A 15,548-nucleotide genomic window follows, 5' to 3' on the forward strand; every position below is an offset into this window, starting at 1 on the left:
GTTCTTTTTCTGTTTCCTCTGCTTTTAATCATAAGGAAACAGTTTCATTTTATTTTGCCTCTAACTCAAGCTGCTTCATTTTCAATTGAATTTTAGCCATCTCTAAAGATTCTGATAGTGTTTCCAGTAAATTTAAATGCTGAAGTATTGCTGTAATTATCTCTCCTTTCCTCACGGAAGGACGCAGCTCCAACTCCAGATTGACTACCAATTCTACCAGCTTTTCTTGTTCACCTTTTATAAAGCCCCCAAAGTCACTTCTTCCACCTCCATAAAACTCTTCATGACTGAAAGAGCCAAGCACTGTTTAAACCAACAGAATTCAACACCCAGAACAAAAGACACTAACACCAACCACTCACTGCCTTTGAGTCCAACAATCCTAATCCCAAATCATAACTATAGAACAAATCCCTCAGAGTCCCTAATCTGTTGGACCAGGTCAGACCCACTCAAAGCATTTCAAGAAGGTAGCCCAAACCCTAACTTTTTGGGTTGTTTTAAGCAGGTGTAAAGTGGATATTCCAAGAGTGATGTATCCGGTCCAACCCCTCAGTTTTAAACAAAACAGAATTTGTTTACACAAACAAAAGGAAACCAAATTTAGAGTAACATAACTATTTGAAAACTCAACCATCACAAAAATGCAAAGTAACAAAGAGCTGTTCCAAATTCCTGAAAAATCCCATAACCTATCCATTGGCAAAAAAAGAGAGAGAGAGAAAGGGATTGCATAGAGACAGAGAGAGGAAGGATCAGCACGAACTGTTTCTTTTCCCAGCTGCTTTCTCTCTTGACCCCCAGCTGAAACTAAACCAAACCAAAACTCTGAACTGGCTACTCCCCTTTCATTGTAAAAGTGTCTTTAAAAGAACTTTAAAGCTTTCTCAAGTAGATTTTTCCAGACATATCAGAACCTCTACTTTATGACCCCTCTGAAAAGAAAACTAAGGACAACATAACCTTGTCAAAGGAGCAGCATCATCACAATACTGCCCTAAACACTTTGATATTTCTTTATCTCTTTTTAGGTATGGTGCTCAAAACTACATGCTTATTGCAAATATGGGCTCACTATCTTTCCCCACACAATCAAAATAAATTGCTTCAACTCAACTGAAGATGAGAACTCGAGGGATGTACTAAAGATCCGGAGGCCCAGATGAATCTTCTGGGACACAAATTCAGATCCCACCACTACAGCTGGTGGAATTCAAGTTTAATTATTATATTCTGTAAGATAAAGTTAGTGTTAATAGTGGTTATAACTATTATCACTTGTCATACAAATTCATCTGTTCACGAATGTTATTTCAGGAAGGAAACCTAGTATCTATACATGGTTTGGCTGACGTTATTCCAGAACCACATAAAAATGTGGCTCACTTATAATTCTGACCTCTGAAATGGTCTATGCGGCCATCAAAATCTACATCCTCAGAGAATTAAAAGTTAAATATGTTTTATCTAAAATGTACCTGTAGATATTACTATTTTTATTATAGCCTCCATGAGCTAAACCTCTTGTAGACATGGTACTAATTTGTAAATATTGCAAATACATAAATGTTCTTATAATATAAATAAAATAACTCCATCTAATTTTGAAATGAAACATTTTACATCATGTCCTGCCTCACTCAAACATCTTGTGTCATTTTTGAGATGAAATTCTGAAATATTTCCAGAGCTGGAAAGGCAAAGTTACAGTGATTATGGGGGATTTCAATATGCAGGTGGACTGGGAAAATCAGGTTGGTAGTGGATTGCAAAAGGAATTTGTGGAGTGTCTATGAGATGGCTTTTTGAAGCAGTTTGTGGTGGAGCCCACTAAGGATAAGGCAACATTGGATTTACTGTTATGCAATGAGGAGAAAGTGAGGACTGCAGATGCTGGAGATCAGAGCTGAAAAATGTGTTGCTGGAAAAGCGCAGCAGGTCAGGCAGCATCAAAGGAGCAGGAGAATCGACGTTTCGGGCATAAGCCCTTCTTCAGGAATCATGTTATGCAATGAGGCAAACTTGATAAGGGAGCTTAAGGTAAAGGAACCCTTAGGAGGTGGTGATCATAATATGATTGAATTTACTCTGCAATTTGAGAGGGAGAAGATAGATTTAGAGGTAACGGTGTTACAACTGAATAAATGCGACCAAAGAGGCATGAGGGAGGAGCTGGGTAGAATTGACTGGGAGAGGAGTCTAGCAGGAAAGACAGTGGAACAGCAATGGCAGGAGTTTCTGGGAGTAATTCAGGAGACACAACCGAGATGCATCCCAAGGAAAAAAAAACATGATATAGGGAGGATGAGGCAACCATGGCTGACTTGCAAAGTCAAGGATAGCATAAAAGCAGAAGAGAAAGCATATAATTGGTGAAGGGCAATCGAAAACCAGAGAATTGGGAAGCTTACAAAGACCAACAGAGGGTAACAAAAGAAATAAGGAGGGAGAAGATTAAATATGAGGGTAAGCTAGCCAGCAATACAAAGGATAAAGAGTAAGAGTTTCTTTAGATATATAAAAGGCAAAAGAGAGGTAAAAGTGGACATTGGACCACTGGAAAATGATGTTGGTGAGACAGTAGTGGGGAACAAGGAAATGGCTGAGGAACTGAATAATTACTTCGTGTCAGTCTTCACAGTGGAAGACATGAATAACATCCCAAAAATTCAAGACAGTGAAGGGGCAGAACTGAGTATGGTGGTTGCCACCAAGGAGAAGTTGCTAGAAAAACTGAATGGCCTGAAAGTGGATAAATCACCTGGACCAGATGGACTTCACTGCAGAGTACTAAGGGAGATAACTGAAGAGATAGTGGAGGCTTTAGTGATGGTCTCTCAGGAAAAGCTAGAAACAGAGAGGACTGAAAAGTTGCTAACGTACACACCATTGTTTAAAAAGGAAATAAGACAAAAGATAGAAAATTACAGACCGATTAGTCTAACTCTGGTCGTGGGTAAGATATTGGAGTCCATTGTGAAGGATGAGATTTCTAAATACTTGGAAGTGTATGGTAAAATAGGGCAAAGTCAGCATGGTTTCATCAAGGGGAGGTCATGCCTGACAAATCTGCTAGAATTAACAAGTATGTTAGACCGAAGGACAGCCAATGGATATTATCTATCTGAACTTCAAGAAGTCCTTTGACAAGGTGCTGCACAGGAGGCTACAGAGTAAGGTAAGGGCCCATGGTGAGAGAGGCAAGGTACTAGTATGGATAGAAGCTTGGCTGACTAGTACAAAGTAGAGAGTGGGGATAAAAGTGTCTTTCTCAGGATGGCAGGAAATGACAAATGGTGCTCTGCAAAGAGATGAGGAGGCTGCAGAAAAATCTTCCTTCCCACCTATCCGCTCCATCCTCCTCTCCGACCTATCACCTTTATCCCTTCCTCCATCCATCTATTGCATTCTCAACTACCTTCTCCCCAACCCCATCCGCTCCCATTTATCTCTCCACTCCTGAGGCTTCCAGCCTCATTCCTGATGAAGGGCTCCTGCCTAAAACATTGATTTTCCTGCTCCTCGAATGCTGCCTGACCTGCTATGCTTTCCCAGCACCACTCTAGTCTTGACTGCAGAAGGATTTGGACAGGTTAGGCGAGTTGCCAAACAAGTGGCAGATGGAGTACAATGTGGGAAATTGTGAGGTCATGCACTTTGATAGAAAGAATAAAAGCATGGATTTCCTTGGAAATGCAATGAGGCATTTATTTTGAGAGAACTTGAATATAAAAGCAGGGAAGTACTTCTGAGGCTCTATGAGGTTCCGGTCAAACCACATTTGGAGTATTTAACGCAGTTTTGGATCCCATATTTCAGGAAGGATTTACTGGCCCGGGAGCACATTCAGAGGAGGTTCACGAGAAAGGTCCCAGGAATGAAGCTTAACATATCAGGAACATTTGAGAATTATGGGTCCATACTCGTTGGAGTTTAGAAGGATAAAGGTGGGGGGAATCTAATTGAAACATACAGAATATTGAATGGTCTGGACAGAGTGGACGCTGGGAAAATGTTTCCATTGGCAGGAGAGATGAAGACCAGGGGAAAACCTTCGAGTAAAGGGAAGTCTTTTTAGAACAGAGATAAGGAGAAAAGTCTTCAGCCAGAATCTATGGAATTCATTGCCACAGAAGGCTGCAGAGGCCAGGTCATTGAGTGTATTTAAGACTTAGATAGACAGGTTCTTGATTGTCAAGGGGATCAAGGGTTATGGGGAGAAAGCGGGAGAATGGGGTTAAGAAACTCATCAGCCATAATTGAATGTTGGAGCAATCTCGATGGGCTGAATGGCCTAACTTATGCTCCTATATCTTAAGTTCCAAAAATGATACATATTAGATTTAGGAGTGAATAACTGCTGAAGCTGGCAGGAACAATTAATTAATTGAGCTGCATTTTCTAAGGAATGGAAATCTCACACAGAATGCCACTTTGCTCAAATGAGAGTTCCCCATACTTCTGCCAGAGATTCTAATCAGGGCACCTTTCAGAATGCAGAGACATACTTCCATTCTGACAATTCTCATGTTGCAGTACTGTTAGGGGAAGGAAAATCCCATCTTTTTTCACAGCAGTCAACTGTTGCACTCTGTGTCTGTGAGAGTAGGGGTTTAAATTCGAAGAAGATTGGGCTTAGATTTTAATTGGATTGTTGTTCATCTGTGACAAGCTAAAGTTACATTATTAATAATAAAATGTCAATTTTTGTTTAAATTATATACTTTGTGTCCTTGAGCTACTATTAAAAACCCAAAATCACAGACAACCACTTTGAAAACTGATGTTCATCGGCAACTACAGAAGTGTGAGGCTATGGTGCTGGGAGGGTAGAGTATCAGATCAGTATGGTGCCAGTTGCATTAGGACTGGGTTGCCTTTGGAGGGCAATTTGATTTGATTGCCCTCTAACAACAAATCCTAGCATAGAGGCTGGTGATTTGCTGTAGAAAATGAAAATGAAGCTTCTGGATGCAGAGTTGCATCAATCTCTTCCACCCATTCAGAGATCTACACTTGCCACTACTCCCTCTGGAAAAGTGTTGCCAGTAGTTTCTCTTCTCACCAATATTGCTGACAATATTGAAAATACTCCTGCTTTCAATGTTATCTTGTCATTTGAAACAATACCACAAAGACTCCAGCTGTAGCAACGTCCATGTAATATACTTGAGAGGTTGTTAAATGTTTGTAAATTTGAGAAAGACAAAACTATTTCAAACGAAGAGCGATGGAGTCATGGAGGTCTGATACAGTGGTCCGTGGAGGCTTTACAATGAATTTAATTTCATACCTTGGTAAGGAGCTTTGGACTATGCAACCTTAATCAAATGTAATGTTACAACACCAAGACAGCATGCCAAATCAAATCAGCCAAACTATCACTGGATTCATAATACAGTGAAATTAAAACATTCAATGATTCTGAAAATTGCTCAATTGTTCCTAACCAGACTTTACAAATAGTAGCTCAAGGACACAAAGTATATAATTTAAACAAAAATTGACATTTTATTATTAATAATGTAACTTTAGCTTGACACAGATGAACAACAATCCAATTAATATCTAAGCCCAATCTTCTTCGAATATAAACCCCTACTCTCACAGACAAACAGAGTAGTTAAAGGATAAATTAAAAAAAGAAAATAATAGAATCATAATTTACCAGTTGAGTAACCATTTCAACCATGAATACCAGGCCTTCATGAAATCCTTTGATGTTGGAATGACTTGAATTCGAAAGTCATCGGCCAATGGAGACCTCTAGAGATTTCTACTTATTTCTAACAGACTGGGGTTCTTTCCTCAGAACTTCCAACAATCAGTGTCTGAAGAATAACTAGACAGAGCAAATTACTCTGGCAGCCTCTCTGCCTCTCGCCCAAAAACCATTGAACAACACAGACCATGTCCTTGTATACTTAGAGTTCAGTATGCAAATGCGGCCGCTTTGAAGCATTTCTTTTCATTAATGATTATGAAATGTGTTTCAGAAATGCCAAACTCAGGTCACCCTTTTAAGTTAGTGTCTTATTACATTTGTTTAGCTAAGGGACGGTCTCACTGAATAGCTGTGGACCCTCCCAGCTGGACCATTATCCACTCCTTTGTCTGTCCAACTGTTTTTCTATCTCCACCTATTGTTTAATCATTACCCTCTCCCCTGTGGTATACTAACTGCGTGTACATACCGCCACAAGCAAAGGTTGAGGAAGCTCTGGATGTGCTGTACTCCACCACGAACACCCTGAAGACGGAACACCCCGAGACACTGTTTATTGTAACTGGTGACTTCAATCAAGCCAATCTAAAGGTGTTGCCAAGTATTACCAGAACATTACGTAATCCAACAGGGGCCCGAACAATTTAGACCACTGCTACACCACTGTGAAAGATGCCAATCGCTCCATCCCCTGCCCACATTTCGGGAACTCTGATCACAATGCTCTTCTCCCAGCTTACAGGCAAAAGCTCAACCAGATGCCCTTGCGGATACAGGTCCAGTGTTGGTCGGAAGTGGCAGAGGATCAACTCCGGTGCTGTCTAGAATTGGTTGATTGGGACATGTTCAAACAGTCCGCAGGTACCTTGTACAAGTACGCCACCACTGTCACAGACTTTATCAGCAAATGTGTGGAGGACTGCATACCGAGGAAGTCAATCTGGGTGTTCCCCGACAGGAAACTCTGGATGAATCAGGACATAGAGAATCTGCTAAAAACCAGGCATGAGGCCTTCAGATCAGGAGACCAACACAAATATAAGGAATCCAAGTTTGACCTTTGCAGAACCATTGAGACAGCCAAGGACCAATACCGATCCAAACTAGAGACCCAGACAGACACCCGGCGACAATGGCAAGGATTGAATGACATCACAGGTTCTAAAAAGAGGCAGTGCAAGATAGCAGACGATGATACATCCCTCCCAGATCGTCTCAATGCCTTCTATGCTCACTTTGAGCAGAGTTTCGTGGAGAGGTAACACCTAGTCCGACAAGTCCTGATGAACCTATCCCAACAGTCACTGCATCAGAGGTCAGATAAGTTTTCCTTTGTGTGAATCCAAGGAAAGCGATGAGTCCAGACAGAGTACCGGGACCAGGCCGTCCACCCAGAGAAGGTGCAGATCAACTGGCAGACGTCTTCTTGGACACCTTCAACCTCTCCCTGCAGCAGGCCACTGTCCCTGCCTGTTTCAAGAAGGCCAAACATCATCCCTGTGCCTAGGAAGGCTCGTGCAGCATGTCTCAATGACTACTGCCCAGTGACCCTAACTTCGGTGGTCATGAGGTGCTTTGAAAGGCTGGTCATGGCATTAATCAACTCCTGCCTCCCCACTACTCTTGAATCACTCCAATTTGCCTATCGGACCAACAGATCCACGTCAGATGCCATATCATTTGCCCTTCACTACACCTTAGAACATCTTGACACCAAGAATATCTACGTAAGAATCCTACTCATTGGCTACAGTTCAGCCTTCAGCACTATTATCCCCTCGAGACTGATTACTAAACTTAGTGATCTCTGATCAAGCCCCACTCTCTGCAACTGTATCCTCAGTTTCCTTACCCACAGGCCAGAAACAGTTAAGATTGGGGACAATATTTCACCCTCACCAACACTCAATACTGGAGCCCCCCAGAGGTACGTACTCAGCCTCTACTGTACTCAGTGTATACCCATGACTGCGTCGCCAAATACCAGACTAATGCCATTTACAAGTTCGCTGATGACACCACCATAGTTAGTTGAATCTCAGATAGCGACGAAACAGACTACAGATGGGAGGTGGAGTTGGGAGGTGTAAGGACAAAAGGGTAACTAGGGAGAGAATAGGGCCCCTCAAAAATCAGCAAGGTGGAGCCACAGAAAATGGGGGAGATACTAAATGAATATTTTGCATCAGTATTTACTGTGGAAAAGGATATGGAAGATATAAACTGTAGGGAAATGGATGGTGACATCTTGCAAAATGTCCAGATTACAGAGGAGGAAGTGATGGATGTCTTGAAACGGTTAAAAGTGGATAAATCCCCAGGACCTGATCAGGTGTACCTGAGAATTCTGTGGGAAGCTAGAGAAGTGATTGCTGGGCCTCTTGTTGAGATATTTGTGTCATCGATAGTCACAGGTGAGGTGCCGGAAGACTGGAGGTTGGCAAACGTGGTGCCACTGTATAAAAAGGGCAGTAAAGACAAGCCAGGGAACTATAGACCGGTGAGCCTGACGTCAGTGGTGGGCAAGTTGTTGGAAGGAATCCTGAGGGACAGGATGTACATGTATTTGGAAAGGCAAGGACTGATTCGGGATAGTCAACATTGCTTTGTGCGTGGGAAATCATGTCTTACAAACTTGATTGAGTTTTTTGAAGAAATAACAAAGATGATTGATGAGGGCAGAGCAGTAGATGTGATCCATGTGGACTTCAGTAAGGCGTTCGACAAAGTTTCCCATGGGAGATTGATTAGCAAGGTTAGATCTCATGGAACACAGGGAGAACTAGCCATTTGGATACAGAACTGGCTCAAAGGTAGAAGACAGAGGGTGGTGGTGGAGAGTTGTTTTTCAGACTGGAGGTCTGTGATCAGTGGAGTGCCACAAGGATCGGTGCTGGGCGCTCTACGTTTTGTCATTTACATAAATGAGTTGGATGCGAGCATAAGAGGTACAGTTAATAAGTTTGCAGATGACACCAAAATTTGGAGGTGTAGTGGACAGCGAAGAGGGTTCCCTCAGATTACAACAGGATCTGTACCAGATGGGCCAATGGGCTGAGAAGTGGTAGGTGGAGTTTAATTCAGATAAACGCGAGGTGGTGCATTTTGGGAAAGCAAATCGTAGCAGGACTTATACACTTAATGGTACTGTCCTAGGGAGTGTTGCTGAACAAAGAGACCTTGGAGTGCAGGTTCATAGCTCCTTGAAAGTGGAGTCGCAGGTAGATAGGATAGTGAAGAAGGCGTTTGGTATGCTTCCTTTTATTGGTCAGAGTAGTGAGTACAGGAGTTGGGAGATCATGTTGCGGCTGTACAGGACATTGGTTTGACCACTGTTGGAATATTGCGTGCAATTCTGGTCTCCTTCCTATCGGAAAGATGTTGTGAAACTTGAAAGGGTTCAGAAAAGATTTACAAGGATGTTGCCAGGGTTGGAGGATCTGAGCTACAGGGAGAGGCTGAACAGGCTGGGGCTGTTTTTCCTGGAGTGTCGGAGGCTGAGGTGTGACCTTATAGAGGTTTACAAAATAATGAGGGGCATGGATAGGATAAATAGGCAAAGTCTTTTCCCTGGGGTCAAGGAGTCCAGACCTAGAGGGCATAGGTTTAGGGTGAGAGGGGAAAAATATAAAAGAGACCTAAAGGGCAACTTTTACACACAGAGGGTGGTACGTGTATGGAATGAGCTGCCAGAGGATGTGGTGGAGGCTGGTACAATTGCAACGTTTAAGAGACATTTGGATGGGTATATGAATAGGAAGGGTTTGGAGGGATATGGGCCGGGTGCTGGCAGTTGGAACTAGACTGGGTTGGGATATCTGGTCGGCATGGATGGGTTGGACCGAAGGGTCTGTTTCCATGCTATACATCTCTATGACTCTATGACCTGGAAAAATGGTGCACTGAGAACAACCTAGCTCTAAATGCTGGCAAAACCAAGGCATGCATTATTGACTTTCGGCGGGATGTTACTCATGCCCCCCTACACATTAATAGCACAGAGATGGAATGAGTGGACACTGTCAAGCTCCTGAGAGTGGTCATTCACAACAAGCTTTCTTGGAATCTTTATGTGGGCGCACTGGTTACAAAGGCCCAACAACGTCTCTTCTTCCTCAGGCAACTGAGGAAATTTGGCATGACAGCGAATACCCTTGCCAACTTTTATAGGTGCACCATTCAGAGCATTCTGTCTGGATGTATCACTACCTAGTATGGCAACTGCAGCATTCAAGAGTGGAGACGGTTACAGAGTGGTGAACTCGGCCCTGACAATCACAAAGGCCGACCTCCCATCTATAGAATCCATCCACCAGGCTCGCTGTCAAGGAAAGGCTGCCAGCATTATCAAAGATCCATCCCACCCTGGCAATGCTTTTCTATAACTTCTAACATCAGGGGGAAGGTACAGAAGCCTGAACACGCACCAGCTGGTTTTGAAACTGTTTCTACCCTACCGTTGTTAGTATACTGAATGGACTCTCAAACTCTTAACATTCGCCTGTATCTATGTTTTTGCTGCTGTTTACCTCTTATTTACTTTTCTATGCTTTTTAACTATGCGATCTGCCTGTCTTGCTTGCAAGACAAAGCTTTTCACTGTGCCTCAGTACACATGACAATAAATTCAATTCAATTCAATTCCCTCACCCTATCTTCCTCATCCAAACTGACATTTTCCTAGATACCATCAGTCTGAGGAAGGGTCACTTGACCCGAAATGCTAACTTTGATTATTCCTTGCAGATACTGACAGACCTGCTGAACTTTTCAGACATTCTGCCTAGAATTAGAATATCCTTTATTCAAGTACAGAAGTTTACAATGTCGCCCCATTTGGCACCATCTTAAATATAAAGCATCTAGGTATAGATCTTAGATACAAAATACAGAAAAATAGGGAAAAAAAGGAAAAAATTAAATTACTTCCAGTTGTTCACTATATAAGTTAGAAAAAGGGTGTGAATAAAGTTAAAAAGTAGATCAGTGCACAGGGCTTCCACACATGGTCTGCCTGGACTTGTAAGCCGCTGACCACCTGTATTGGTTTCCAACCCAATAACTGGCCTAATCTACTTGGGCCTCCAGCCTGATAGCCATCCCCGCTCGAGTGTCCAGTCTGCTGGCCATCTTGCATCGCTCGGGCCTTAAGCCTGCCGGCTGTCCCATCACTCAGGCCTCCAGCCTGCTAGCTGTCCCCACTCCGCTCGGGCCACCAGCCCACTCCACTCCAAGCCTCCAGCCTATTCTACCAAGTGGGGGAAAAGGAGGGAAAGAAAGAAAGGAAATAAACAGAAGGGGGGAAAGAAGCTCCTGTTGGAGTGACCTACTCTGCCACCATCTTGACCAGCCTACCAGACAATTGAATAATACTGCATATGAATTTTGGTGCTATTGTAACATTAGGTACATAGGCCACACATCCCAATAATTGGCTGCTTGAATGAAACACATATTCTTTCAGTTCTTTGTAATAGGCAGAGTACAGACAGTACTCAACAAACCCATGCTTGCAAAATCCAAAACATCTACTGTTAGATATAATTCTGTGATTGGACAATCCTAAGTGTACTTAAAGCACAACTCACAATCATTTTAAAAATCAGCCTAGACCATTATGTGGTTCATTTATGCTTGCTAGAAGTGACATACATTCAGATACAGCGACCTGTTCTTTGCAAAGAAAAGAAATATGTTCAAACCTTGCATATTTTCTGAATTTCCCAGAAGTTTGGGGACCCCATAATTTCCCACTGCTTTCTCCATGACAATGTTTAAAGTTGACTTGCCAACCAATATCAATTGAAATTTGCAATTTTCTGTTTGTCCTGATGACAGCAATATCAAAAGCTTTGACAATGTTTTAGCAATATTCATGTTTTGACCCATTTCAGTAATACCAACAACTAAGTGCTTCTTCTCCAACTTGAGATAATTTCTCAGGGTTCAGACTATAATTCTTTTCAGCAACAATAAAGTGTTGTATTATCAAGCAACACATATCGGAAAGATGTTGTGAAACTTGAAAGGGTTCAGAAAAGATTTACAAGGATGTTTTCAGGGTTGGAGGATCTGAGCTACAGGGAGAGGCTGAACAAGCTGGGGCTGTTTTTCCTGGAGCGACGGAGGCTGAGGGGTGACCTTATAGAGGTTTACAAAATTATGAGGGGCATGGATAGGATAAATAGGCAAAGTCTTTTCCCTGGGGTCAAGGAGTCCAGAACTAGAGGGCATAGGTTTAGGGTGAGAGGGGAAAGATATAAAAGAGACCTAAGGGGCAACTTTTACACAAAGAGGGTAGTACGTGTATGGAATGAACTACCAGAGGATGTGGTGGAGGCTGGTACAATTGCAACATTTTAGAGGCATTTGGATGTGTATATGAATAGGAAGAGTTTGGAGGGATATGGGCCGGGTGCTGGCAGTTGGGACTAGATTGGGTTGGGATATCTGGTCGGCATGGACGGGTTGGACCGGAAGGTCTGATTCCATGCTGTACGTCTCTTTGACGTTCACATTTTCCTATTAGAAATATCCTATGTGGCACAAGTCTTGTTGTTGCTGCAATTTCTATGGATGCACTCGAGAAAACAAAAAATATAATATGATTTATCATTCAAATATTATCATATTAAGAATACAAAAAATATTAGGCTTACCTTTCCTTCTACAGTTCTTAGGTTAAGTATGCTCATATCACATGGCATGGATAATGTAAGAGGACTGTATAGTTTCAGTAGTGGAGGAACTCCATCAACATTCAGATTCACAACCATTGGAAATATTGGATGATTCAAGTAGGAACATACTTTGTGGCTCAACAATGAACGATAATTCACTGCCTTATTACTTTCATCATGCTTAAAAGAAAATAAATGCATCATATGAAAAAATGAACACCATATATGAGCCACAATCTCAACAAGAAAAGGAATATCACTGTACTTACATATATGCATGGAACATTTACTTGGAATTTGAAGGTAGCCATGATGTGGAGGAGCCGATATTGGACTGGGGTGGACAAAGTTAAAAATCACACAACACCAGGTTAATGTTCAACAGGTTTATTTGGGAGCACTAGCTTTTGGAACACTGTTCCTTCATCAGGTAGTTATGGATCAGGACCATGAGACACAGAATTTATAGCAAAAGATTACAGTGTCATTTAACTGAAATGATATATTGAACAAACCTAGATTGTTGTTAAGTCTTTCATCTTTTCGAATGGATTGCAGGCTTTGGTTCATTAATATGTAAATCCCTGAATTTCTTTTAAGTCAAATTCTCGAGCTAACTTAAGGTTTTATACAAGAGTGATATTTCAGCCTAGACAATGCATTGAAGATGTGAGGTTAGAGTCTGTTTGTATCCCAATCTCGAGTCAGACTGGATCTACTTCGGAAGTGGAATTTACAAAATATTACACGGATTGACGGCCTGAGACACTATGACAATGGATGAATGGACACCGCACAACAATCACCAGACAGGGGCATTCCCTCCCAGTCAGGGATACTCCAGTGGTCAGGGACATACGACCTCAGGATAGGCAACAATGTAAAGTGGCCAAGCAAAGGCTGATAGCCAAGTTCGAAACCTATGAGTATGACCTCAACTGGGACTCTGGGTTCACGTCACACTACAGGTGACCCCGCTACACTATACACTGCCTCACACACACACAAGCACACATACACACACACTCTTACATACTCACACATTCACACAGACCTTCTCTCATATAGACACTCTCTCTCGCACACACACATGTAGACCCCAGACTCTCACCCGCCCTCTCATAGGCTTATACTCCATCACACTCTCACACACACTTTGCCAAGCTTGCACATGCAAACACACACTCTCATGTGCACCCTCTATCTCATGCATGCACACATACATATAAGTCTATGGGGTGAATTTGTATTTGCAGGATTACATTTGCTGATACATTCTATTTTGCTCAAACAATGCTCACAGTCAATGCAGACAATCAATCCATGTAACTATTTTGTAAACTCCACTTTGGAAATAGAACCAGTCTGACTCAAGATTGGGATACAGACAGACTCTAACCTCACACCTTTTAGGCATTGTCTGAGCTGTTTTTAATAAAATCTTAAGTTATCTCAAAATGTGACTTAAAAGAAGTTCTGAGGTTTACATATTAATGAACTGAAACCTGCTACCCATTCTAAAAGATGAAAGACTTAACAGCAAATACGGAGGCATGGGATTGAGGGTGATTTAGTGGTTTGGAATCAGAAATTGGCTAGCAGAAAGATGACAGAGGGTGGTGGTTCATGGCAAATATTCATCTTTGAGTTCAGTTACCAGTGGGGTCCTGCAAGGATCTGTTTTGGTCCGCTGTTGTTTGTTATTTATATAAATGACCTGGATGAGTGCATAGAAGGATGAGTTAGTAAATTTGCGGATGACACTAAGGCCGGTAGAATTTTGGTTAGTGATGAAGAATGTTGTAGGTCACAGAGAGACATAGATAAGCTACAGAGCTGGGCTGAGAGCTGGCAAATGGAGTTTAATGCGGGAAAATGTGAGGTGATTCACTTTGAAAGGAGTAACAGGAATGCAGAGTAGCTGGCTAATGGTAAGATTTTTGATAGTGTAGATGAGCAGAGAGATCTCGGTGTCCAGGTACATAGATCCTTGAAAGTTGCCACCCAGGTTGATAGGGTTGTTAAGAAGGCATATTAGCTTTTATTGGTAGAGAGATTGAGGGTATCTTAAGAATTAAGAATCTTCAATTTCTCTTTAGGGAAGGAAACTTGCCACCCTTACCTGATCTGGCCTACACATGATTCCAGACCCACAATAATGTGGCTGACTCTTAACTGCTCTCTGAAACATCCTGGCAACTGGCTAAAGAATAATTAGGGATGGACAATAAATGTTGGTCTATCCAGTTATGCCCCCATATCGTGAACAAAAACAAATTAAATAAAAACTGGCTATACCAATTACACTCATATCCCATGAATGAATTGAAAAGAAGCGAAGTTGTGCAAATATCTAAAAATCTATTTATACAATTTTTAAAGGTGTTCCATGCATCTGCTGCAAAGGTACTCAGGGAATCAGGAGAGCTCCTCAGAAATTCAAGAGTAAATAAATTGTAGCTACTATCAAAAGGGTTGCTTTACCATAGCAGGAACCTGCAATTTTTACATATATCCAAGTAAATTAAGAATCCTGCGCTGTTCTGCTACTAAGTTTGGGTTACATTTTCTTGTTTGTAGCACTGTTGTTCTGTGAGGTATTTCAAGAAAATGATTTATTGTGTTAATGGCAAAATAGGTAACTAAATTTAGAGTCAATACAAGAAAAAAGGAAATGCTTTTCAAATTAAATCATGAAATAGCCAAATAGCATCCTAAATTATTTTTTCAAAATATAACCTTATTCTTTCAAATTTAATGAAAGGAATTGAGATTGATATAATGAGTGGAACCGATTGACTGAATTATACTAATTTATATTTTCATCTGAATGTAGCCTAGTAATAGGCACATTAAGCACAAGACTTTAACCATATGTAAAGATTTCTTCAACACATTTAATTGAAGATATTAAAAATATACACCTTTCACACATGGATAACTGCATGACCTTGATGGAAATCTGCCTGAGGAGTAATGACAACTTCCCCCAAAAGTAGCATTCCCACCTGGCTATGCGTTCCTCAACTCACACCTCCCAGTCTGTTGCAGTGGCAATATTGCACTCATTACCAAATGATATCTTGGCCTGTCCCTATTTTTTCTGGAACTTTTTTGTTTACACTTTTTATTATGTTTCATTC

The 15,548-nt window shown here is 41.6% G+C and overlaps 1 protein-coding gene across 1 annotated transcript in view; it reads right to left on the bottom strand.

The window, feature by feature from the left end:
* The window catches only part of man2a1 (mannosidase, alpha, class 2A, member 1), a 246,509-nt gene that overhangs the window by 19,377 nt on the left and 211,584 nt on the right, over positions 1-15,548 (bottom strand). The window contains exon 20 of the mRNA XM_043710422.2: positions 12,385-12,585. Coding sequence (XP_043566357.2) covers positions 12,385-12,585 — 201 coding nt within the window. The remainder of the gene's footprint in view (positions 1-12,384; positions 12,586-15,548) is intronic.

The sequence above is a fragment of the Chiloscyllium plagiosum genome, unplaced genomic scaffold, assembly GCF_037043375.1.
Source record: "Chiloscyllium plagiosum isolate Xiang-an unplaced genomic scaffold, Cpla_swu_hap1 HiC_scaffold_2, whole genome shotgun sequence".
NCBI lineage: Eukaryota > Metazoa > Chordata > Chondrichthyes > Orectolobiformes > Hemiscylliidae > Chiloscyllium > Chiloscyllium plagiosum.